Here is a 25604-nt window from a genome sequence, read left to right as displayed (position 1 = left end):
AAACATTGCTCATGTGTTTTCATTATTTTTAACGTGCAGTGGTTTGAGAGATTTCATATCAACTGGACAACTCTATCCGACGTATTCTTGTATCCTAGAAACTCTCCTGTCTGATTCCAGTCAGAGACACTGACAATCTCGCTGTCCCATAGTCATTGGCACAACTCTCCAACTGTGATTGAAAATTTGAACATTTTTTTTTACCTCACCGAGTCAGATTTATTTGGGACTGAGTTGGACTCAGTCTGGGTGGGGGTTTCCCGCTTTGGGGAGGCAGGGTGTCCGGTTTGTCGAAAGTTTTAGAGGGGACCGACACAGTGACGGATTCAAGGGGCGTGCGATTGCTTCCACATTCCCCCTCTTGAGATCTGGAAATTGGTATTTAATTTATATTTATGACTAAAAATACACCGACATTTGTTTTTCTCCAATATAGAACCCTATTTTAAAAAGTCTTTAAATATCAGAAGTTTATAGACCTGCCTCTGCGCCGAGTAATGAACCATAAAACTAGAAAGCCGCTTACAATTATGAGTAGATTCATTGATTTTAACTGACTGATCGTCCCAAACTCTAATGAAAACTCCAAATCTCTTGTTATTTTTTTTTGATAACCGAGGGATGCTACCGTGGTGCAATGGTTAGAACAATACATGGTGCGCTCTGTCGGCACGGCAGTTGTAAAGTAGAGCCGCCACGAGGTGGGGGGGGGTCGTCCTTTATTTCTTCCCCCAGTCCTCACGTGGCCCCCCAGCCTTCTCCATCCATTCTACCGCCAGCTCTCCCTCCTTGCCCCCCTCAGCCCCCCACCAACATCTCCACGCCTGCTCCTCCCCCCTTCCACTGTTCCCCGCTCCACTGCCCACCTCTCATTTTGGCGGGAATCCTTTACCCCTTGAAATCCCTCACAAAACGGTGCAGGTTTTTTTCAATCGCCTCGCCAACTCTTCCCCCCCCTCCACACGGGGGTTGAAACGAAAACCACCGCAGTTAGTCGATTGGCGGATGACGAGTGGTTATAGTGTGGGTACTCCCATCTCCTCCAATACGTCCGCACGGCCGAAAGTGAAAGAGTAGGCCAAAGGGATCGTCGAGAAAGCCTTCCCGGGGGAGGGGGGGGGGCATTCCGATTGGGAGAGCAAGCAATTGCAGGGATGTCCACTTAACCTTTTGATAAATGAAAAAGTAACGTTGCGAAGCACTTTTTTTAAGTATGAAAAATAAGAATTTTACCCTATGAGATCTCTTTTACCAGTGGCAAAATATAATGGTAGGTTTTTACCCTTTTAACTGGTACAAAACTGACACCTTTATTCAAGGCATCATGTTTGCAATGACCACAACACAAGTAGTCAATAAAGCAAACAAAAAGAAGCAACTCTGATAAGGATAATAATATGCACTGTCCTTGAAGTTGATTGGCCCACACCCGAGACGGCTTTCTTTAGAGCCTAGTCCCCATTGGTGTAGGGCCAGATGACACCAGAAGGCGTACAACTCAAAAACAGTGCAATATCAGAGTATTGAGAGAATAAAGGTGTCAGTTTTGTACCAGTTAAAAGGGTAAAAACCTACCATTATATTTTGCCACTGGTAAAAGAGATCTCATAGTGTAAATGTTTACCCCGAACTCTCAATACTCTGATATTGCACTGTTTTTGAGTTGTACGCCTTCTGGTGTCATCTGGCCCTACACCAATGGGGACTAGGCTCTAAAGAAAGCCGTCTCGGGTGTGGGCCAATCAACTTCAAGGACAGTGCATATTATTATCCTTATCAGAGTTGCTTCTTTTTGTTTGCTTTATTGACTACTTGTGTTGTGGTCATTGCAAACATGATGCCTTGAATAAAGGTGTCAGTTTTGTACCAGTTAAAAGGGTAAAAACCTACCATTAAGAATTTTACCCTTTCTGGCAATAAAACAGGTGTTAAGATATTATTGGTTCTTTCGGTAAAGTCACGTAGAAGGGAAACAATTTAATTATTATTATTATTTTATTGTTTCCCTTCTACGTGACTTTACCGAAAGAACCAAGAATATGAATCCCTGCAGTCACGAAAGCTTTAAATCAAGGTGTGAAGATGTTCATATACCAAATAGATACCTTGTACAAGGTAAAACCAGAAAGGGTAACACTTATTATTATTTTTCATACATTGATACTGGCAAAAAAAAGGTCCCATAAAATACATTTTTAAGTTATAATAAAGTTTTTTTTGGTTAGATCGTGTAAATACAAACGTGTCGTTAAACCCGTCAACACCCGACACAGCCAATTAGTAAGGGTTGTCACGTCAACAAAACGTGCCAATTCGTTACTAGTACAGCACACCGGTGTGTTGGAGAGTAAACCCACAACATTTACAATCCGAGTACGACGTTTCGCCGGTGGTTACAACCAGTTTCGTGAGGCGATAGCCAGAATTGTGAAGAAGTCCTCATGTTTCGGTCTTAATAAGAGGGGGTAAAGGCGATGTCATCACGATGGCCCTATCAGGTGTGAAGAGTTAATGTGGTCATATAAGTTAAAATCGATCACGTTTCATTTGAGAATATTACGTGCCTATTATCAAAATACAGACGACAATAATCCATCAAGATACAGACGACAATAATAACACTATGCAACACAATTTTTGTTCCTGGGTACTAAGTTATTTTTTTATTGTTTATGCCTAAAAAGTTAATAAAATGGCTATTATTACCCACAAACTTTGCTTTTGTGACCAGGACTTTATGTGAACGAAAACACAAATGAACACCACGTTTTCTCATTGAAAATAGGTAAATTGCAAAATATCATTGTCCTGGTCACAAAAGCAAAGTTTGTGGGGAATAATAGCCATTTTATTTACTTTTGAGGCATAAGCAATTAGGAAATAACACTTACTACCCAGAAACAATTTTTTTTTACAGTGTAATTATTGTCGTCTTTATCTTGACGGACGATAGGGAAATGCGAAGAGGCGAGGTACCTGCGGCTCTAAGAGCTTCTGCCAGTCGGGCTTCAGGTAGAAGATGATCCCTTCATAGGCGCCGGGGAGAGTGATGCCGCGAACAAAGAGGATGATCATGACGATGTAGGGGAACGTCGCGGTGAAGTACACCACCTTGCGCAGAAACACCACCAGGTGCAATCAGTGCCACCGCGTTCCCCGCATTGTAAAACAAAAGAGACGCGGCCACGAGTAGAGCAACCGTGGCGAGATGTTAACGACCACGCCTGGTATACAGGAGGTTGTGGGTTCCATCCCGACCCTGACGCCTGCTGCTGTATATTTGGAGTTTGGGTGTCCTCCCCGTGGTCGTGTGGATTTTGTCTCCGAGACCTCCGGTTTTTCCCCCTCTACATTTAGAATAATGCGTTATAGAGTATTTGGCTGCTATACATTTCCACGTGATAAGACACTTTGTTGAGCTATCATTTGTGGTCAGGTCACTTCTGAAAAAGAGCTTTATGTAGCTCAGTGGGCCTTACCTGGTAAAATTCAATAAAAAAATCTGCTCTGGGATACTCTCCATGTCCTTTCTCAGAGACGCTGGCGATCATGGCCTTAATTCCAATTCGCGATGTTTATGATATTTGCTTAAGAATATTGCATCAGATCCTACTCCCGGTTACTACCAATTGTTCAAATTGCATACGCAACTCAATTCGCTCTCTTCCCCCATCTTCTCGTGGTGCCTCTATAATTATCGGAGCTCTCGAAATAAGTATCGGGCATTGTGATAGGCCATACCTAAAACTTTAAAATTGTCAACAACTGAATTGTAAATGGAATGTAATAAACTGATCCAATGTGTCTGCGATTTCACGTGACCTTCTTGCATAATATATTGTTCTTAATGGGATCTCACCTGGGCAAATCGATCGACATTATGTTCAAGTTGATGATCCCGTTTATACAGTTTCCCGGCTATTTTACAAGGGGGATCCGTGGTGCGTGAACACAGCAACAACAACACATAGCCAAAAACATCAATATTGCAGAGAACGAGTAGTGTACAGAGTCATAAAGGAATCTTGCTTATGGTATTCAGATGCTATGCATACAAGTATTGTTTCCATTACACTGGTCAACAAAAAACAAACAAAAAAATTATGGCCTGGACTTTTGCAGCTGTTTTAGACTAATTTCAGGGTGCTGATTCCAAATCTGATCTCAGATTTGCTCTATCACCTCTCATTTTTATGCTATCGGCATACCCAATTTTCATTGATTTTACCCGAAATTAACTCTGTCACTTATGATTGCAAGTTGTTGCGAGTCAGTAACTGCTTTAGTGTTAAAATATGGTGTTGTATTTTTAGGATAGTGTGTTTATAATATCATTTTATGTAGATATCCACATTTATTTAATATTTTTCTTCTGCAGTTTTTATTGAAAATGCAATATTTGGTATCTCAAAAACTTGATGTGATAGACAAAAACTGATGCCAGATTTGGAATCAGCACCCCAAAGTTACCTTAAAAACCGTTGGAACACCTTATGCCAGAAAAAGTTTGTTGACTAGTGTTATACTGTACATATTTATAAAATAAATACAATTTAAAGAAGACTCCTGGACCGGTCCAGGAGACGCTGGTGGGACTATGTCGTTGGGCTGGCCTGGGAACGCCTGGGAATTCCCCAGGAAGAGCTAGAGTCTGTGTACAGTAGTGTATAGTGTAGTGTAGTAGTGTATAGCGTAGTGTATCGGAGTGTACATCTAGGAGTCTGTCGCCACGACTCAACACGCTGCCGCCGCGGCCCTCACCATGACAAGCGGATTAAGAAACAAACTATTCCAGCCATTCACCTAATGGATGATGGCTCTCTTCCATGCTTTGTTGTTCATGGGGTTCTTTTTAACAACCATACTTCACCATGCTGGGCATTGCAGGCTGTTTAAATGGAGAGCAAAATCGGATTTTATATGAGTACCCACCACCGATGTTAGTCGTGGCTGGGAATCGAACTTGGGATGTTGGGTCAATAGTGCAGTGGGCGAAACCACTACACCACTACTCCACCACACACATTTGAATACAATTACAGTGTTTTACCATCATTAGCCATGGTCAATCCACTGCTAGGTGGAGGTCTCTCCAATCTACAGCCTGCAATAGTAATACATAAAGCACGAGCACGAACTGATTTCATCACTCCATCTCCTCGGTAGATGTGCTCTTTCAGACGCGTTCCATTCCTTGGCTGTCACTCCGTACACACACGCGCGCACAAAAGTGTAAATAATTTGCACAATTGCCAAAAAAGGCAATTACCACAGCGTAGCATCTTCTGCGTAAGCAAAGCACAAGTTTGATAATTTAATTCTTCAAATGTGCCAGCCTACACTTATCCCTTCAAGCGCAAGGAGGAATTTTCCACTGCAGACAAAAAAATGCCGCAGAGCCCACCCCGAAATTACGGAGAGCCGCAGCTGCCTCCTCCTCCTCCTCCAACCGAGGATGAATTTTGGGACTCCCCCACCCCGCGAGCCATCACCACCACCCCCACCACCACCCACCACCACCACCCAACGCCACCACCCACCAACGCCACCACCAACGCACTCGTGACGCAAATGTGCGCGTGACTCACGCGCCAACTCCCTCCCCCTCCTCGTCTCGTGCCGCGTACGTTCCGTACGGAACCCCTTCCCCCTCCTCCTGCTGTGAGAGCCGTGTCTCCCTCCCATCCCTCCCGGTGGCGGGGGGGGCTGAATAGAGGCTCCTCCGTGTTTAGAAACGACGCGAGACGTCATTGACATTCGTCAACTCCTTCCCGGGAGGGTTAATCGAATCGAATCAAAAGCAAATCGTGTCCTCCTCCCCCCTCCACCCACAGTTCGCTGCGCGTGGTTTTCGGTGCGTTCAATCGCGTACCCCGATATTAGTTGGGCAAAGGGGCCGTCCATAAATGACGTCACGCACCTAGGGGGGTGGGGGGTCAGACATTTCTGACGATGTGTGACGAGGTGGGGGGGGGTTGAGAAATGTAACGTCACATCAAAATGCGCAACTTTAAATAAATATAGACAACGCGTTCTACTTAATTAAATAGACTTTTTAATAAATGTTTTCTCCTACAACATCAGAGTGCAGCGCCACATTAAATACGCACTACAATGACAATAGTTTCAAGCGCTTTGAAGCATGTTTTATTTGGGGGGGGGGGGCATAGCTTAGTGACGTCATATTTGAGGGGGGGGGTCTGACTTTTTGTGACGCCGTGTGACGAGGGGGGGGGGGCGTTCAAAAATCGTACAAAATCGCGTGACGTCATTTATGGACGGCCCCAAAGTATTCGCCGAGGAACGCGTGTGAGTATATATTTACGCTCGACAGTATTTGTTTTTATTTTTCAATTGACGGACGAAAATCGTTGAGGAGCGACGAGGAACTTGCCACTCGTCACCGATGGATGGGCGGGTGAGGGGTGAGGCTCCGTCTGGCTTGTGACGAGGCGACGATAAACTAACGGGTCTCACACAAAGACTGACGCAGGCTGAGGTCATTTAGTGGCGATATTGGAGACTGCGGTTCACTGAAGAACCCCCCACCAAAATGGTAATTTGATATACAGTATATATACACCGTACGAAGGCCGTAATGATAATTATTCATTAAGAAAACTAAAGAGAAAGAAGGAAGAACGCGTCCTTGAAACTAAGACTTGATAAAAAAACAATATTCCAATGTAAACATTGGAATCGTTTTAGGGAGTGAATTAATTATTTAGGTCATCATCAGCCGTGCTCAATCCACTGCTGGATGGAGGCCTTCCCACCCCAGCACCCGCCATCGCTCATGATCCTGCTCTTTAACGATCCACCTGTGCACCTGCACCTGAGCTGATTTCATCACTCCATCTCCTCGGCGGATGCTCAATCTATTCCCGTTCCATTCTTTGACTGCCACGTTGCTATTATTCTAGGGCAGTGGTTCTTAACCTTTAACTGCTGCCTTGCACCGCTTTGGTTCTCAATCGTAAAACATGCTCAATGTTAAAACATACACAGAGGGTTTGATTAAACAAAGTAGTTGTACTAACGTAGCCGTGCTTAATTTGAGTTTCGATGATTTACATAAAAACATTAATCTGGCATGTCTCGCACCCCCAGAAAGGGCATTACGCACCCCCATGGGGTGGGTGCACCCCAAGTTAAGAAACCACTGCCCTAGACCATCATCCCTTCTAACGACGCGTCCTGCCCTGGCGCAGTTACTTTCATTCCAAGTGTTGAATGATGAAAATTAACTTGCATATGTTCTCCAATCCATGTGTTCCTCCTGCATCTCAATTAATTACAATCAATGCCCTTGAACGAGCCCTAAATCAATGACGTTGCCTTCGGTCCATTCACACTGAAATCCAATATCACTGAGATTTGTGTTTGTTGTGGAGAAGTAGTAATGAAAAATTGCAAAAACAACATCGAAGTTTTGCGAGCATTGTTTCACATTTATAATTTGGGCTGTGACATTGCCACGCGATTACCGTTTCTCTGCGTGTTCAGTTCTCTCGTGCCTCTCTCGAAGTGTTAATTTACATCTCCACTAATTTACATCTACATTAATTCACATCTACATTAATTCACATCTACAAAGCAAACACACCGAAACTCTCCATGTGTGGGTAATGTTACAACGATATAAAAGAAAACACAAATATTGACGCTGTTCAAATATCGATTTAAAGCTTTCGTGACTGCAGGGATTCATCTTCTTGGTTCTTTCGGTAAAGTCACGTAGAAGGGAAGTAATAAAATAATAAAAATAAAACATTATTATTTTATTACTTCCCTTCTACGTGACTTTACCGAAAGAACCAAGAAGAAGGCTGTTCAAATAACTAGAAAATATAGAGCAGCTTATACGTTCTATAAAAAATAAATGTTCCGATTAAAACTTTAAACTCTCATAGCTCTCCGATTCATTCTCGGGTTGTGCCACCGCGTGTTGTTCGGCACAATGTCCGACGTTTCACTCGACGTGCTGGAACCTTCTTCAGGAAACGTAAGTGAGCAGCTCACGTGCTCCCTCCGTAGTATAGCGTGATTTCACTGGTAAAGAACTTTCACGCGATCGTTATTCTTCCTGGAAGTGCAGCAAAGTACGAAAATAAAAATAATGACCTGCTTCCGTTCCTCCCTTAAGGCGCAGCCCTGCAATTGCCTGCTCACCTCACCGCCTCCACGACAGGGTGCTTTACAGGGGCCCTGCAGAGGGTATCTTGGCCAGACGTCTTGGAAGGTGTCCGATTACCCACAATTAACCCCACCACACGCGACCAAACCGATAGACTAACTGTGGCGAACCCAGTTTAACTTGTAGGCTTAAAAAAAACGCGTTATTGTGGTGAACCCATTAATATGGCTGCTGAGTGGACAGAGGTGGCGGTTGTTTGGGTTTAAGAAGCGTGCCGCGCCGAGAGATCGAACCTGAACCTGCAACCTCTGGATCGCGTGTCCAAGTGTGCAAGACACAAATAAAAGTATCGTGGAGTAGAGGAAGCAATGAGCCTGTTGTTGAACGTGGCCCAGGAGGAGGGGAATTGAGTGAGCGAGTGGGCTGGGCAAGACGCGGGTGGTCGTGAGTGGATTACTTATCGCTTCGTGTCCACCGTTTGTGTGCCAGCGTGCGTGCGTGCGTCATCCGGTGACTTTTAAACGTTTGTGAATGCTGCTCACAGGGTTTTCGCACTGCAGAATTTCCGGGGGGCATGCGTACGCAACTCTCTCCACGGCCGCGTCATTCGCTCGCGTCTGCGAGTGCTCTCGCTGATGAATGCGCGTGTGCCCTCGACAATTCTCATGGGCAATTTCCATAATAACGATTGAAAAAAACGAGCGTGGTAAGTCACTAATTTAACCTGGCCAATATCACGCCCGTGATTTATTGTCACACATTGGAACATTCCAATTTGGTAATGCATCTTTTTTTTATTTAAGAAATGCTTCTCTGAAAACAACAAAACAACAGTGATAGTACAAATTTAAATATAAAGGTGCAGCCCTGCAATTTCTTCTTTATGCCTTTGGGGGTGGTGGAAGGGCCCCCACTAAAGGCGGCTCTGTAGAGCCCCATAGAGATGGTGCTCTCGTTTTGAGAGACGCTCCAGACTCTAGAGCAGTGGTTCTTAATCTTTACTGCAGCCCTGCACCCCTTGGGTTCTCAATGGTAAAAAAAAATGTGTTATGTTAATAAATACATAGTTGATGAAACAAAGTAGTTGTACTTACGAGCCAATGCTTAATTTGTGTTTCCGTGATTCACCTTCTAAAAACACCTGCCCACGTCTCCCAACCCCAGAAAGAACATCTCGCATCCCCAGGGGGTGCGTGCACCCCGGGTTAAGAAGAACCGCTGCTCGAGATGTTTTTGTGGCCTACTCTTCCATCCTAGCCGGACTGTCTTGGGAAACATGAGACTACCCACACTTTAGCCACCGCACGCAACCTGCCAATCGACTAACTGTGGTGCACCCATTCGTACTGTATAGATGAACCGTTGCTGTAGTAATTATGGGGACTGCATTTAATGTTGTTGAGTCTCAAGTCCCTTTTTTTGGAGGAGGGTCCTGCTCATGGGATGTTTGGTAAATTCCATTGAAGAGTTCCATTGTTACGCATGAAAACCGCACTCGCTGCGGAGTGAATACCAGATTAGTTTTGCACGCTCATTGACAAACTTGTGCGTGAGCGTTTGCATGGGATATATGATTGACGGCTCGGCCACGTGAGTTACATGCCATGCTTTAATCGTGTAATGGAGGCTTCGGTTTTGCAGACCCGTACAGCTGTACAGGATGAGAGATGCCACCATTGGATTTGTTGCTACGCTGGGAAATTGGCCTCAAGTCAAAATCAAGCAAACGTGTTTACCAGCTCAACCGAGGAGCATGCTGGTGGGATTCATCATCCAAGCCGAGCCAGTGGTAGAACTTTCTATCGATAAGAAGACCACTGTTGGCTGTGCGCAAAACGGAACTCGTTGCCTTAACTCTGTGGAGGCGGATGAGCCAATCACCAACTGGGATTTGAACTCACAACCTTCTTCAATGACTCAAGCACTCTAACCACACTGCACCACTCCAATTGGAGCACATGTCTGGCCAACCAAGAAAGCGCAGGGTTTTCGTTTAATTGTAATGCTCTTTGCATTGTGTCATGTGGGTGACGATGCACTGCACGCATATGTTAATCAGGATATATAAAACAAATGAGCGGAAGAAATAGGATTCTTTAACTGTTTGTCATTCAAAGGAGTCAAGCTGCATTTTGGCATGTCCATGTAGTGGCATACAATGAGTCACTGGAGCGCGTAGCGCTGGGGACTGGTAGAACGGCATTATGGGGAGCAGCCCGCTTTAACCAGTGGGACACGTGGGCGAGGCCCGGAGCCTTCTGGGGGATCCAGAAGGGGGCGTGGCCGAGCTCCGACTGACAGTCTAGAAGCATGTTGGCTGTCCTGACCCGGTATGTAGCTATCCCCTATGGCTGTGAAGGTCGGAATGAACAAGAGAGAGAGAGAGTGCCTCCTACTCGTGTCTCTGAATTAGTACACGACATCCCCATGCAGCAAGGGGTCCCGATGCCGTGCGAGTCATGGAGGTTGTTTAATCATACTTCACCACGCTGGTCAGTGCGGGATGGTGAATGCGGGGAGCATAGATGGAGCAGCACAACGGTGCAGTACAACTATGGATTTGGCTGCACTGCCCTCTGCTGCCAACCATGTAACGCCAAGATTATACAACTGTATAAACACATCACGTATATAGCGTACTTCCTTCTAAACACGCGACAGAGGGGGGCATAAAAACAATCACAACCGCCAACACGCACACAGTATGGAACATTACACGAATTATTGACAATTGCAGCAACATCTAATTCCCCGATACGGGCAGTCCTCGACCTACAAGCACAGTTCCTTCCCGAGACCCGTTCGTAAGTCGAACGCTTTGCAAGTCAGAACACGGTAATGTACGTAACTGTACACATACTTGTCAACCCCTTGTCAATGCCTTTCCTTATTACAGACCAATTTAGACCTTATTGGTCACCCCGTGCCCTTATAAATCTCAACGTTCATCCTACAAAGTCCCATCACAAGGGAGAAAAACAAACGAACGGACAAAAAAATATTGCCGTATTGATACGGCTGTACGCCGTGTGGACCTTAAAACTCAATTTCTCTGTACAAGCATATGGGTAAACCGTATGGGTTGACAGTGATGTGTACATATAGGCAAATCAGTGCCGGATTATCCTATTAGCAAAAGTAGCATATGCTACGGGCCCCGCACTTTCAAGGGCCCCGCGCTAAATGCACTTGCACTATTACTATAGTACTATACCGCCTTCAACTTTTATGATCGACTGGGTGTTTAAGGTTAGCGATTTGTCGTATTATCTGGCTGTATAGCAAATGAAAAAATACAATTACTCGGCAAGTTTTAATATGTATGTGTTTTTATTTTTAATTAGGGTCCCTTTATAACATATGTTATAGGCCCCGCACTAGCTTAATCCCGCACTGAGATCCGCTTTCCAACATGTGTGGGTCGTCGAATATGAGCATGGCTGTTGAACGGGGCTCACCGTGACGGCATCCTGTGTTCCCGTATGAATACACACACTGAACCTTGGTGCATCGGGGGGTCCTTGGACACCACAAGGCTATTTTTGGTCGCTGCCCTTCAGAATGTTATTAATGAGCTTGCAAACCTGCGTGTGCGAATTTTCGTTTTGGTTGTTGTTAATTGGGTCACCGACTTGAAATCCAGGGTTGATATTTTACACAAATATTGGCGCTGTTTTAAAGAACGAGAAAATATAGAGCAGCTTAAACGTTCTATAAAAAAAAAAGTGCCGATTTAAACTTTAAACTTTCATAGCTCTCCGATGCATTCTCGGGTTGTGCCACTGCGTGTTGTTTGGTACGATGTCCGACGTTTCACTCGACGTGCTGGAACCTTCTCCAGGAAACGGAATTGAGCAGCTCACGCGCTCCCTCCATAGCATAGCGTTGTCGGCCGCGAATTACTGATCTCACTGGTAAAAAACTTTCACGTGATCGTTTTTCTTCCTGGAAGTGAAGCAAAGTACGAAAATAATAATAGCCTGCTTCCATTCCTCCCTTAAATACACCTCTTCTCCAGAGCCCATCCTGCTACGGTCCGAAAGAAGTTCAACATGCACACGTAGTTTGATGTCCTTCCCCCACCCCTCCGATTAGCACGGTTGGCAACGTACGGTGCAAAAGAAGTTTAACACATGCGTACGCACGTACAATGGAATGCATGCTCACCTTGCCCGTTGACTTTACCCCTTTCCAGACGCAGAAGTATATGATGATCCACACAGCCAGGAGGCACAAGAGGAGGTGAACGTTGATCGAACCCGGCTGGTGAAGCCCTTCAGAAATTCTCAGGACTTTTTTTCTGAAAGGGCAACAAAGCGAAAGTTAACAAACTGAAAAAAAAAATTCACTTCAAATGTACTTGTAAAGCCTTGTAAAGCCCTCTGTCGGTCCACTGCTGGGATGTGGGCTTGCCCACACTGTGCAGGACCTGGGTGGGGGGGGGTTATTTGACCATACTTCACCACTCTGGCCAGTGAGGGTCGAAGGTAAGCAGCGTAAGTGTGGGAGCATTGAGGTAGAGAACAACAATTAGCGTTCTTGTCTGCATTTCCCTCTGCTGCCCATCAAGTAAATATTTCAATGACTCGCCGATTTAAAAAAAGACGCTCTGTCCTCTCAAAAGGGGCATTGAATATTGTGAATGCGATGGCTCCGTGTTACGGAGAGGAGCATGCTACACTATGTAATAGGTCCGTGGAGATTGGAGGGAGACATTTGTTTTCACGTGGACATTCGTCTTGTCATTAACATTCCCCACAATGACGCTTAATGATTATTTTGTATACCGTCAAATTGGATCATCTTTGGGAGAGTTAACGTGTCCCTCCGTTCTTTAAAATACAATCTCACACCACTTGATGCAAGAAAAAAAATCTACATTGGGCTCTGTTCATCCACGAAGTCCTTATTGGCAAATATGCACTATATTTGGCTAATTCATTATGCCCATTGTCAAACCCAATAAACCTAAGGCGTCCATCTAATTACTTTTAAATGTCCATAGAACAGGAATTAGAATAGGTGACAAAGCCTTTGCCGTTGCAGCAACGGTGTTGTGTAACAACTTTGTTTCCTCACTTAACATCGTAAATCTTCCTTCAAACAATCATCCTGAAGCAGAAGATTAGTGCCGGACACAGTCACAGTTGCAAATGCGGATTTTGAAACTTTGATCCTTACCCACGTAAAATCGATGGTTCGATGTTCATGTTTGTCATTGTATTGAGGGACTACTGCTGTGTGGCGTTATCTTGGTGTGGTCTGGAACTGCTCTGTTGTTGTTTTTGGTGCCTTGCCCAATCTTGATGAATCGGACTTATATAAATAGTTATTCATCTATTTAGATTTTGTGACCTGCTTACCTTTTTCTCTATTTTGCACTCCTATCGTTTTTTTTGTATAGTTCTCTGCTGTAACTTGCTGACCTCGTGCCCATACTGGACATCTGGGGGGGGGGGGGGAAGGGGGGGAAAGAGCTTCATAGCTCATCTGATTCCTCCTCCAGTCTAAACAAAGATTCTGATTCTGAAAAAAATTACGGGGTGGCCAACAGGGGCTGGAAATTGTTGAAAACCAGCCGAGGAAACGTTCAACTCACTCCCAGAACTCCACGATGGGAGACGTGGTCTCCACGGCTCCCCAGCAGCCGCCCGTCCCGTTCGTGCCGTTGATGAAAATCCTGGCGGTGGTGGCCAGGGCAGGCGAGGTCTCGTTGGCGTCGTCCGAGTAGTTGTAGCAGCGCTGGTGCTGAAAGTGAACGGCGCATGCCGGGGTGTTCCACTCGTTGCTGCAGGTGGACCAGGGCACGGTGGCCCTGAAGCAGTGGAGCAGGTAGTACATTGCCCAGGTGAGCACCATAATGTAGTAGATGTTGCTGAAGAAGAGCATCACCATCGAGGAGACTCCGAGGCCTGGAACGCATGTGGTGCACACGCGGAGCGAGAGTGAAAACTCGTTTCTTTAGAACTTCTCTTTGTTGCATTTCGTTTTTTGTCCTTCCCACGCACCGCCAAATTGGCACCGTTGGCTGTATACGGTGTGAAATAAATTCAACTTCCATACACTATTAAACTACTATACACTAACGTTTTGCTATACTACTATACACTACACTACTATACACTATACTACTATACTCTACATCTCTAAACTACATTGAGAACTAATTTGCTTAGAAATGCTTTTTGTGTTTAGTTTGTTGTCCTTCCCACGCACCTCCGATTAGCACGGTTGGGCTACGTACGGTGCGAAATATTTTCAACATACATATTTACATACATACACGTGATATGTCTGTGAAGACGCAAGCTTGACGAGACGTGGATTCGAGAACATAAGCAGATAAATGACCAAAAAGAAAATGTACGTGGGCTTGGGTAGGACATGGTCGCTAAAATTGATGGAATGGCAGCCATGGAATGGAATGCGTCCGAGAGAACGTCCGCTGTGGTAAAACTAAACTATTTTATAAAAGAAACTAAACAAAAAATTAGTTTTAGCAGGTAAGGCCCCAGTTACCAGGTATATCGCTCTTTTTCAGAAGTGACCTGGCCACAAATGATATCTCAATGAAGTGGTTTACCACGTGGAAATGTATAGCAGACAAATAGTTGAAACACATGTTCGTAAATGTGGAGGGAAAGACCGGAGGACTCGGAGAAAAAAACCATGTAACTATGGGGAGAACACGCAAACTCCAAATATGCAGGTGTCAGGGTTGAGATCGAACCCACGGCCTCCTGCATAACAGGCGAGGTAGTTAACATCTCTCCACCGCGGTGCTCTGAGGTGATGGAGCGATGAAGTCAGCTCGTGCGCACTATTCATCTCAGGATCGTGAGAGGTGGTTGACGGCTTCGCGAAGCCTTTATCTAGCGGTGGATTGACCACGTGGCTGATGGTGTCAATGCTGATGAAAAACGCGTGAAATGTTTCACTCCTTCTGACATTCACGTCTCGACAAAATGGCCGAAAACCTATCGCCGTGGCAACCTTTTCCCGTCGTTGGCAACGGAGACGTCGAAGGATGATTGTGCGCCAAAAGAGATTCGCTTTCCAACATGTGCGGGTCGCAGCGTTCGTCTGCGTTTAACGACCCAAGCAAAATAATACCTGTACCATTGTTTATAACTGTCACGCCGGGAGATCGAATCGAAGTGGAGGCCTCTCGATTGCAAGTCCACCGTGCGAACCGTTACATCGCAGCGGCACCCGTCGCTGCAGTAAGCCTAACGATAATAATCATTTGGAAAAAAAATGTTTAATCCAAAATTTGTTACGCAATGACAGGTCTGCCAACATGAGCGTCGGGTTCAAAACGTGGGGCATTGCTTGTCTTTGTTTAACAGCAAAGAGAGTGGTGGAAAATCCTCATTCCTATGGTATACAGGAGGTCGTGGGTTCGATCCCCACCCTGACACCTGTATATTTGGAGTTTGCGTGTTCACCCCATAGTTGCGTGGATTTTTCTCCAGTCTTGCCCTCCACATTTAGAATCAACATGCATTACAATTATTTGGCTGCTATAAAATTCCACGTGATAAGCCACTCCATTGGGCTATCATTTGTGGCCAGGTCGCTTCCGAAAAAGAGCTATCTAACTCAGCGGGCCTTATCCAGTAAAATAAATATTTGTAAAAAAAAATGCAAATAGACTTGTCACAAAAAGGCACTCATTTCCTTCCCAACATGCATGGTGTAAAGTGCCCTCCACGCATCAGTGGCATTAGCACGTCTCTAAATATTCTTGCGACCAAGCCAGTTCGCGTGAATTTGAATGGCGTTGTTTCCTGTGACCACACACAGTAAATTCTGCAATATTTAACAAACAATTTCGTACCATATGTTTATAATAAAGCAATGTAAAGAACCCATCACACGCAGTGGTTAGAGGCACTGTACTCTGAGAACCACAATGGCCAGTCAAGGCTCAGCTCTCTGGCTTTGGCCTTCCAACACTCAGGCTCAGGTCAGGCTCGTGTCGTTCCGTCGAACTAACAACGGCAGCGCGAGTGAGCAGCGGCAGCAACGTCCCGGATCAACCTCAGCTCATGGAAGCCTGAGTCTTGCTGGGGACCGTGCTCAGAGCCGGCTCAACTTAATCGCGTGGAGCCGGCTCACTCGAGCCGTAGCCAATCGTGAGCCGAGTCACCCTGACCAGCGTGGGCAAGAATGACCATGCTTCACCGCGCCACCGATGTTTGCCACGACCGGGAATCGAAATGAACAATGGATTTTACTGTACTGCCTTATGGCAATAAAACAGGAGGTGTTGAGATGTTTAAAAACACCAAATAGATACATTTTGCAAGGAATCAAGTTAGCATTAGCCACACGTACTTGTGGTGAACATGCAAACAAACATGCTCTGATAATATATTCTTGCCAGAAAGGGTAATAATATTTTTTTGATACTGGCCAAAAGGTTCCGTGATATGCATTGCCTTCTACTGCCCACAAAGACTTTTGCAGCGATATTATGCATGGCGGCCACCCATTCAAGTGCTATCCAGACTCCACCCTGCCGACCTTCTGAGGTCTGAACGTATCGTGTGTATATAATTAGCATAACATTGTAAATAATAGATTTAAAAATGCGCTCACGATTATATGCGTGTATCATGAGCGTTAGACTTGTTATCAATTGTCAAATTTGGCACATATTCAGCATGCCTATAAATTATGGATTTTCTCTCCAAGGCTTGAGGAGCCTAAAACCCGTGCTTAATGTCTCGTGGAATATTCTGATGGAGTGAGAAAAAAGGACACCAGACAGCTACGGCTAAATTTAATCCGCCGCCTGATACCCATCAAGGTAACGTGTGTAATATTGTGCAGAGGTATTGTACAACCTTGGAACAGGGGCGCGATCTTCCAAATGCCAATGCTGCCTTGTTTCATGAACTGCCCCAGGGCGATCTCCATAAAAAAGATGGGAATTCCGCACGTGACAGCGATGAGGAAGTATGGAATGAGAAAGACACCTGCAGACACAAACGCAATTACACAAAGTCACTCAATCGGCCCAAAACATATGCAATTCACTCACTCACCCCAAAAAGCTGTAAAATCAAAATCGAAGTCAAAGTTATTTCCTGCTCATTTTTAAGTTTAAGTGGGTGTGGGTGGGTGAGTGTGGGTGGGTGGATGGGTGAGTGGGTGAGTGTGGGTGGGTGGGGGTTGGGGGTGGGTGGATGGGTCAGTGGGTCTGGGTGAGTGTGGATGGGTGGGTGAATGTGGGTGGGTGGGGTGGGTGGGGTGGATGGGTGGGTGTTCACAACCATGTGTCAGTGGTGGAAATTCCATATTCCTTATAGGGGGGCGAATATATCAATACTAGCCTTTGCCCGTCCAAGGACGGGTGTATTTCAGTAAATCTGAATCAATTCGTGTGCAATTTGTAAGGCCGCGGTAACACAGACTTATTTCATTTAAAGGTTATAATCCCTTGTTCATCATGACGTCCTTTTTACTTCTATGTCTCAACGTTACGAAGATCACGTGACGTGAGGGTTCTGCCTTTGTAGTGAGGGTTGTAAGTTGACGCTGAGGAGGGGGGAGGAGGCGCCTCGCCCCTCCCCCCCATGTGGAGTGACGTCAGCCGCTAATTATTATTAATGGAGGGGGGCTGGCCGACGTGGAGTGACGTCACGCGCGGGACGCACAGACATTCTTGGCTCATTATAGTAGTAAATTTCAACCGCTGTTGGCTTCCCCCAAAAGTGGTAACCTTTTCATCGACCCCGGAGGAATGATCAAAGCCCAACCAGGATATGAACTCGCGACCTTCCAATTGAGTCATAAATTAAATTCCATCCCTCGGCTGTTTTTATCACCACCCATACCCAATATCATGCACTCCATTGTCATTTACTCTGGTTATTTCAGTTCTTGTATTTTTTTCAATATGCGAATTGCAAGGCTCGGTAAATGGTAGAACGAACACAACTTTAAATTTCGGCCCGTAACTTGTAGTAAATGCACACTGTGATGCTATGACAACAGGATTTATGATAGTGATATAATATTACATTTCAATCATTATAAAGTAGTGCGTGTATATATGTGTATTATATTGAGACCCCTCTAAATTCGAGGCTCCAGGCTGCAACCCCTCAAGCGCCGTGCTTTACTCCGGTCCTGCTTATGACGTTACGGATGAATCCCACAGGGCACACAAACATACACTGTGTGGATTGTTCATCAAGTTACACAAACATGCATGTATGTTGAACTTCTTTTGCACCATACGTAGCCAACCATGTGCAGAACATAAATTAGGTGTACTGCATATTTGTATCAAATGTTCTGGACCGATTCACAGCCTCGCTCATAGTTCACCACGTATGTTGAACTTATTTCACACCGTACGTAGCCAACCTTTCTTAGCGGAGGTGCCGGGCAAGGATAGCAAACAGAAACGCAAGAAACAGTTATAAACAAAACGAGTTTTCAAATGTAGATTATTTAAAAGTGCATAGCTCCAGTGGCGTCTTTGTATCGGAAGGAAGAGCGTTCCAGACGGCCGCAGAAGCGCATCTGAAAGCGCTCGCGATGCGGTTGACCGTCTCTGTTAGATGCCTGGCCAACCAACAACAAAAACCATGCGGGTTGGTGAAGGTGGGAAGCATACATGTGGGAAATTGTCATCTCAAGTACAACCGTGGATTTTACGCAGTGCCATCTGCCGCACATCACGTAGCCCCACGGCCTACATAACAACCTGCTTACGCATGGCGGTCGAACGTCCCAGGTCTGCGTAAGGCTCCACCATGCTCAGCTTCTCAAGAAGTGACGAGAGCGGTTGTACTTTGAGTGATTTGGTCACAAGCTTAACTGACATACATGCCATGATTACCGCACAACTCCTGCGGGCTACACATTTACACTTTTGGGTGGACCGAGGCGGGGCCCTTCAAGGAATATTGTGCCAGGTGATTGAAGCGACGACCTCTTGGGGTTACCAGTCCGGTCTTCTCCGTATGGCTGACGTCGATGGAAAGCAACGCGTAACGATATTTTACATTTCAGTGGTTGCGCCAGATAATTGCGTCAGGAGGAGCGGAGTGCAGTCTCTGTGATACCTCCTTTTGCATTTGCGAATCGGGCATCGGGTCCATGTTCCTTCCGTGGTCTGATAATATGGGTTACTGCAGTCGAACACCGGAGATTATATATATTACTGGTAGGAACGAAGTGAACCAGCCTACAATAGATTATATCGTCCGTCCGTCCGTCCGTGTAGCAACATCGCCCCCTACTGCAAACACTTGGCAGGACCCTACAAAAACCTTTAGACTCAGTGAGGCTTTCCTGGCTAAACAAGTGTAATAATACATTATGATTATATTCTTTGGTTATTCGTTCCTACCAGCCCACCCCGCAGGGACCTGTTTTTCCATTTGTCCAGTATTTCAACCATTTCACCACCAGAAACGTACTTCTGGTGTGTCATGTAACGAACCACAGCGTTAAACTCCACCCCCTCCCCCAAACTTAGGGGCCGTCCAAAAATGACGTCACGCGATTTTGGACGAATTTGACCCCCCCCCCCCCCCCATCGTCACACGGCGTCACAAAAAGTCAGACCCCCCCCTCAAATATGACGTCACAAAGCTCTGCCCCCCCCCCAAAAAACATGCTTCAAATCGCTTTAAACTATTGCCATTGTAGTGCGTATTTAATGTGCCGTTGCACTCTGATGTTGAAGGAGAAAACATTTATTAAAAGTCTATTTCGTTAAGTAGAACGTGTTGTTTATATTTGTTGAAAGTTGCCAATTTTGATGTGACGTCACATTTCTCAAACCCCCCGCCCTCGTCACACATCGTCACAAATGTCTGATCCCCCCCCCCCTAGGTGCGTGACGTCATTTATGGACGGTCCCTTACATAAGAATAGACAACCTCTGGTCATTACATACGCACACCACCAAACTGCTTCCTCGGTGGTCAAGACGAGTATTAAAGTGGCAACCAAAGGAGAAAATGTGCCTGAGGGTTAGCAAACCACAACGATGGAGCGCTCACATCGGGCTCACGTGCAGAGATTGGAGATTGCAGTTGCGTAACTCGCGTGAGGTGGGGGGCAGGGGGAGGGGTGCCTTGCCCCCCCTCCACCACCAACTCCTCGTGATCAAAGCTACGAGTTGGGGGCCCACTTGACAACCGTCGCGGGGCCCCGCCTAACCGATTGCCGCACCCCCTGAGCTGATAATGTTGCTGAAGCCACGGGAGGGTTGTCGACGACTGTGGGAGGCCATCATCCGGCATGCTGATGGTGACAATTGGGGGAACCAGCCTCGACCAATGGACAACCACTGCTGTTGTCCCCCCACACTCGCGCGAATAACTGTACTCTATATGTATATCGGAGTGTATAGTTTGTTTGTTTGTATGACGCAGTGGCAGTGTCAATTCCGAATGTCAATCGTGCAATCTGTACCACCTTGTGGGAGGGAGGGAGGTCAGGGGCAGTGATTGTAACGCATACTCCGATTAGCACGGTTGGCTACGTACGGTGCGAAAGAAGTTCCACGCACATACATACGCAACGTGGAGAGACTGGCCCCTTCAATAATCATTTTAGCGACGATCAATCCACTGATGCAGGTAGAAGCCATTCCGATTGACTGAACATCTCAGGCGTCCGTGTGGGATCTTGAGCTGCGTGCAACGTTTTTGTCGAGTGAGGGTTCATTTCCCACACATGACGACGATCCACCGTATCGCCTGTAGCAGACTTTTGGGGCAAGTGCTGTAAGCGAGCACCTATGAAGGCCGGCTGGGCTCGCAAAGAGGTGGGTGGCCAGCATCACCCCGGGCGTCTTTGTCTCCCCCAATGATGATGGTTGCACACCGCACCAGGTACTCGTTTAAGATCGCACCCCCCACCCACTCACCTGTATTAGGACGTAGGATTTGAGGGACGTAGGGATGAGAAATTAAACCTCGCTTTACATTGTCGGGCTGGGCAGCGATTCAGATGATGCCAAACTACTGGACATCTGTGAAAAAGAGCTTTATAGCTCATCGGATTCCTCCAGTATCAATATTTTGATTCTGAAGCCCGGCGTTTGGCTTCAAGCATTAAGGACAGCGTCGTGAATAAAAATGCATTTTGAAGGGTCCCCGTCACAGCACACCAATAGCACATTATTAGCGTTATCAGCTATATCGTGAGCGTCATCACGTACATGATCGATGTTTTGTCAACTACTGTATGTGTAAGTGGTGAGGGGTGGGCGGGGGCATCCAGAGACAGACACAGACAGATCCAAAGATGCAGATTCTGACAGGGTAGGAGAGCGACAATTGAGAGGGAGACACACACAGACACATACACGAGCAGAGACGGACACGTTGAGACAGATACGAAAATGGGAAGTGCATACACGTGCACACGGACACGCGTATGTGTGTGTAACTTCTTTCGCACCGTACGGAGCCAACCGTGGCAATCGGAGGTGCGGGGGAAGGACACATCAAAAGCAGCCATTGGCCACGAAGAGACGGTGACGTCACCACATAAATTGTGCCAGGCTAGGTGCACCTTGAGGCAATCAATGGCATTGTCGAAGGCTCGCTGGCAGGAGGTCAGGGTGTCATTGAGCCTTACGCGTGTGCAAAAATACAAAGAACCCCCGTATGGCCTTAGGGGCCGTCCATAAATGACGTCACGCGATTTTGAACGATTTTTTGCCCCCCCCCCCCTCGTCACACGGCGTCACAAAAAGTCAGACCCCCCCCCTCAAATATGACGTCACAAAGCTCTGCCCCCCCCCCAAAAAAAGAAGAAAACATGCTTCAAATCGCTTTAAACTATTGTCATTGTAGTGCGTATTTAATATGGCGCTGCACTCTGATGTTGTAGGAGAAAACATTTATTGAAAAGGAGGCGTTGGAAAGCTTACATTTAGCATAAAATTCACTTGAAAATATTCAACGTCTAACTAAAACTGCAGATGTTCAGAACATTATATTGAAATTATCTTATAATTATAAAATGTTAAAAGTAATTTTTAACTATAAAAAAATTCTTGAAACTTTGTAGTAGAACGAAGCAAAATGGAGAGTAAAATTATAACAATCATATATTCATTCGACAGAATGAAAAGCCCTGGTAGAATCATTAGAATCAAAATGTTTAATAACAATCATAAAAAAAAAATTAAAATTGTATGCTTCTCCATTCTCCCACAGAGAAGCAAAATGCTCCTTCATGGAATAAATAAAAGGTGACCTTAGTAAATTAAAATAATCAAATAGTTAATAATGACAATTTTATCAAAATTAGTGTTGTTATAACAATTCTATATTTATTTAAAGTTGCGCATTTTGATGTGACGTCACATTTCTCACCCCCCCCCTCATCACACATCGTCACAAATGTCTGACCCCCCCCCTCCCCCAGGTGCGTGACGTCATTTATGGACAGCCCCTTAACCGACTGTATGAGCAAGTGTTGTTAGCGAGCACCTATGCAGGCTGGCACGGCGCACGAGGGGGTGGGTGACCAACACCACGCCCGGCCGCCTTTGTCTCCCTAGTGGCGATGTTGTTTACACACCGCACCAGACACTCATTTGAGGCTGAGTCGACCTAGGGGAGGCCCAGGACCGGTTCAGATAATCGTCACTGGGTGTTGGCCGTGAGCGGGAATCGAACTCGGGTCGCCGGGTTCGTAGCGCAGCGCACTAACCGCTACACTACCGACAAAGATCCCCCGTATAGCCTTAACAGACTGTGGGGGCAAGTGCTGTTAGCGAGTAGCACCTATGTTTACTGGCACGGCACACGGGGTGTTGGGTGGCCAGCTACCATGCCCGGCCGCCTTTGTCTCCCTAGTGGCCATGTTTACGCACCGCACCACGTTACTCATTTGAGGCTGAGTCGACCTAGGGGAGGTCCAGGACCGTTTCAGATAATCGTCACCGGTGTTGGTCTTGAGAGGGAGTCGAACCCGGGTGATTGCGCAGTACGCGAACCGCTACACTACCGCCCACACACACACAGATACACACACAGACACACACGTGCACACAAACACACAGATATATACACACACGCACACGGAGACACACGTGCACGCACACAGACAAAGATCACCCGTATAGCCTTTAAGAGACTTGTCGGGGCAATTGCTGTTTAGCGAGCAGCACCTACGAAGGTTCGACTTGGCATACGACGGGGTGGGTGGCCGGCACCATGCCACACACATGCACACGTGCACACATACACACATATACATACACACACACACGTGCACACGTGCACACATACACGCATATACATACACACACACACGTGCACACACACACACACATATACATACACACACACACATGCACACGTGCACGCACGAGCACGCACGCGCACGCACGCGCACGGACAGCAGTACCTCCTCCGTTCTTGTAGCACAGGTACGGGAATCGCCACACATTTCCCAGGCCCACCGCGAACCCGATGCATGACATTGTGAAGTCCAGCTGCCGTGTCCACGTGTCTCTCTCGGGTGACACTGCCCTGCCCACCCCTGATTCTCCACCACCACCGCTGCTGCTACTGCTTGCTTCGCCCTCCACCGCGGGCAGCTTCTGCGGCGGTGTCGGCAGAGGCACCACGCATACATCCGTGGCTTCATCACCACCAACACCACCGTCACCGTCCTTCTCGGCGTAAGGGTTCTCCGCCCAAAGGGTTAATTTTCGCATCGTCCGATCGGTCACAATTCGCGCTGCGACTTTAGCGCTCAAGCGCCTACGCAGCGTCCGTCAGGGACAGACAGCAGCCGTCCGTCCCTTCTTCGTCTGTTGTGTGTCTGACGTCCGAGTCTCCGGGATGTTTCGTGTCCTCCCTCCCTCCTTCCCTTCTCCTCCTCCTCGTCCACCCGGCGACTGTCGTCTTCGCGTCCTTTCGTGCGAATTGACCGCGGACGGAGTCGCTCTTTGGCAAGGGCGCCGCCGACGCGGATGATTCAGAAGCCGTCAACGAAGCACTTGAACGTGAGCCGAAAAAAACGCATGTGGGGCGAGGAGCCGCGGTGAAGAAGCAGGCGAACTACCAGGAGGAGGAGGGAGGGCTCCTCCTGTCCTCGGTCAAGAATGTGTCTCCTCGGTGTCTCCCACTTCTCTCACGCCTTATCGAAGCCCCCCCCCTGCCCCCGACTGTCTATCTGATGCTATCGCTCGCTCACTCTCTCTCTCTAATTTGCGAGAGATGCAGCCAAAAAGCTGGCGCCTAGAGAAACAAAGTTGCTTGGAGCAAATGAGGGATTGGGAAATCAGAGGTCACCGTCCGCTCCTCCTCCGTCGATTCCGCGTGAGCTCGCGGCAGTGCTGAGTCTGACTGAGCTCCCTGCGTGCTGTCCTATTTATAGACGGTGTGGGGTGGAGGAGGGGGGAGGGAGGAGGATGAGAGACTGATCGTAAAAAAAGAGAGACATTGGAAAGCGGTAGTGGATGCGTTCAATTTGCTCGTTTTTTTCTAAACTCCATGTAACGTTCTGTTTGGTCGAGGCGAAATGCACGTTTGTATAATTAATTCCACTGGGTTTCTTCATAGAGATAAGTAATTAAGTATCTTGCTGACCCGCCCATGCTGGACATCTGTGATAAAGAGCTTCATAGCTCATCGGGTTCCTCCAGTTTAAAATAGAAATTCTGATTCTAAAAAAATCACATATATCATCATCAGCAGCAGCAGCCATGGTCAATCCACTGCTGGATGAAGGCTTCACCAAGCCGCCGCCACCACCTCTCTCACGATCCAGCGATGTCGTAAACTAAAACTAATAATAATAATTCGCCTAGCACTATGCAAACGAACTGATTTTCATCGTTTCGTCTCCTCGTGAGGTGTGTTCTCAGACGCGTTCCATTCCTTGGCTGTCTCGCTCCGTTATCCATCTTGACCACCGGAAATCATCATCCCTCGTGAGCCACGCGCCCCGCTCAAGCCCACGCGTATACCTTTGTGAACAGTTTCCTTTCACGTCTTCATTATTGAACGTCACATTAGTAGCGTGTTTACGTGTTCCGGCTTGTCCACATGTATTGATAAGAGATTATCCGATTTTGTATTGATATTCATGGCGGAAAGGGCGTCCACTGGAGTGAACTCTGGAGTGGTATTTGGTCTACTCTTCCACGTTGGGCACAAGTATTGGAATAGGTTGGCGAACCCACACTTTACCCCACCACACGCGGCCTGCCTGCCGAATGTCTAATCGTGGACAGAGGCGTGCGCTAGGTGGACAGAGGAGCGTGGAGGGACGATTTGAGAAACTTGCATCAGTTGTTTGACCTGCCGCGCTGGGAAATGGCAATTGAACCGGTGACCTTTCTTAATTGAAAGTCCCGTTCGCAGGGGTCCAAAGCATGATTACACCGCAGCAGATCAACTTCCTAGATTATGTAACCGTGTTTAATTTTATCGTTCACAATGACGCGTTTGCAATGTTCGCGGTC

General features: G+C 46.6%; 1 protein-coding gene across 4 annotated transcripts in view; it reads right to left on the bottom strand.

The window, feature by feature from the left end:
- The window catches only part of LOC144945606 (sodium- and chloride-dependent creatine transporter 1-like), a 53648-nt gene extending 29176 nt beyond the window's left edge, over positions 1-24472 (bottom strand). For 2 of the 4 annotated variants that reach the window (XM_078874118.1, XM_078874119.1), the window contains exons 1-5: positions 23537-24472; positions 16990-17121; positions 13737-14049; positions 12305-12437; positions 2977-3111 (exon numbers count right to left, since the gene is read on the bottom strand). In XM_078874118.1, the coding sequence (XP_078730244.1) occupies positions 2977-3111; positions 12305-12437; positions 13737-14049; positions 16990-17121; positions 23537-23849 (1026 nt within the window). In that variant the 5' untranslated portion in view covers positions 23850-24472. The remainder of the gene's footprint in view (positions 1-2976; positions 3112-12304; positions 12438-13736; positions 14050-16989; positions 17122-23536) is intronic. The other 2 variants (XM_078874121.1, XM_078874120.1) reach the window with 2 other exon arrangements.
- Positions 24473-25604: the final 1132 nt, after the last annotated feature.

Source organism: Lampetra fluviatilis, chromosome 38 (assembly GCF_964198595.1).
Source record: "Lampetra fluviatilis chromosome 38, kcLamFluv1.1, whole genome shotgun sequence".
NCBI lineage: Eukaryota > Metazoa > Chordata > Hyperoartia > Petromyzontiformes > Petromyzontidae > Lampetra > Lampetra fluviatilis.
The sequence above is the reverse complement of the archived record's forward strand: the minus strand, read 5'-3'. Positions and strand labels throughout refer to the sequence as shown.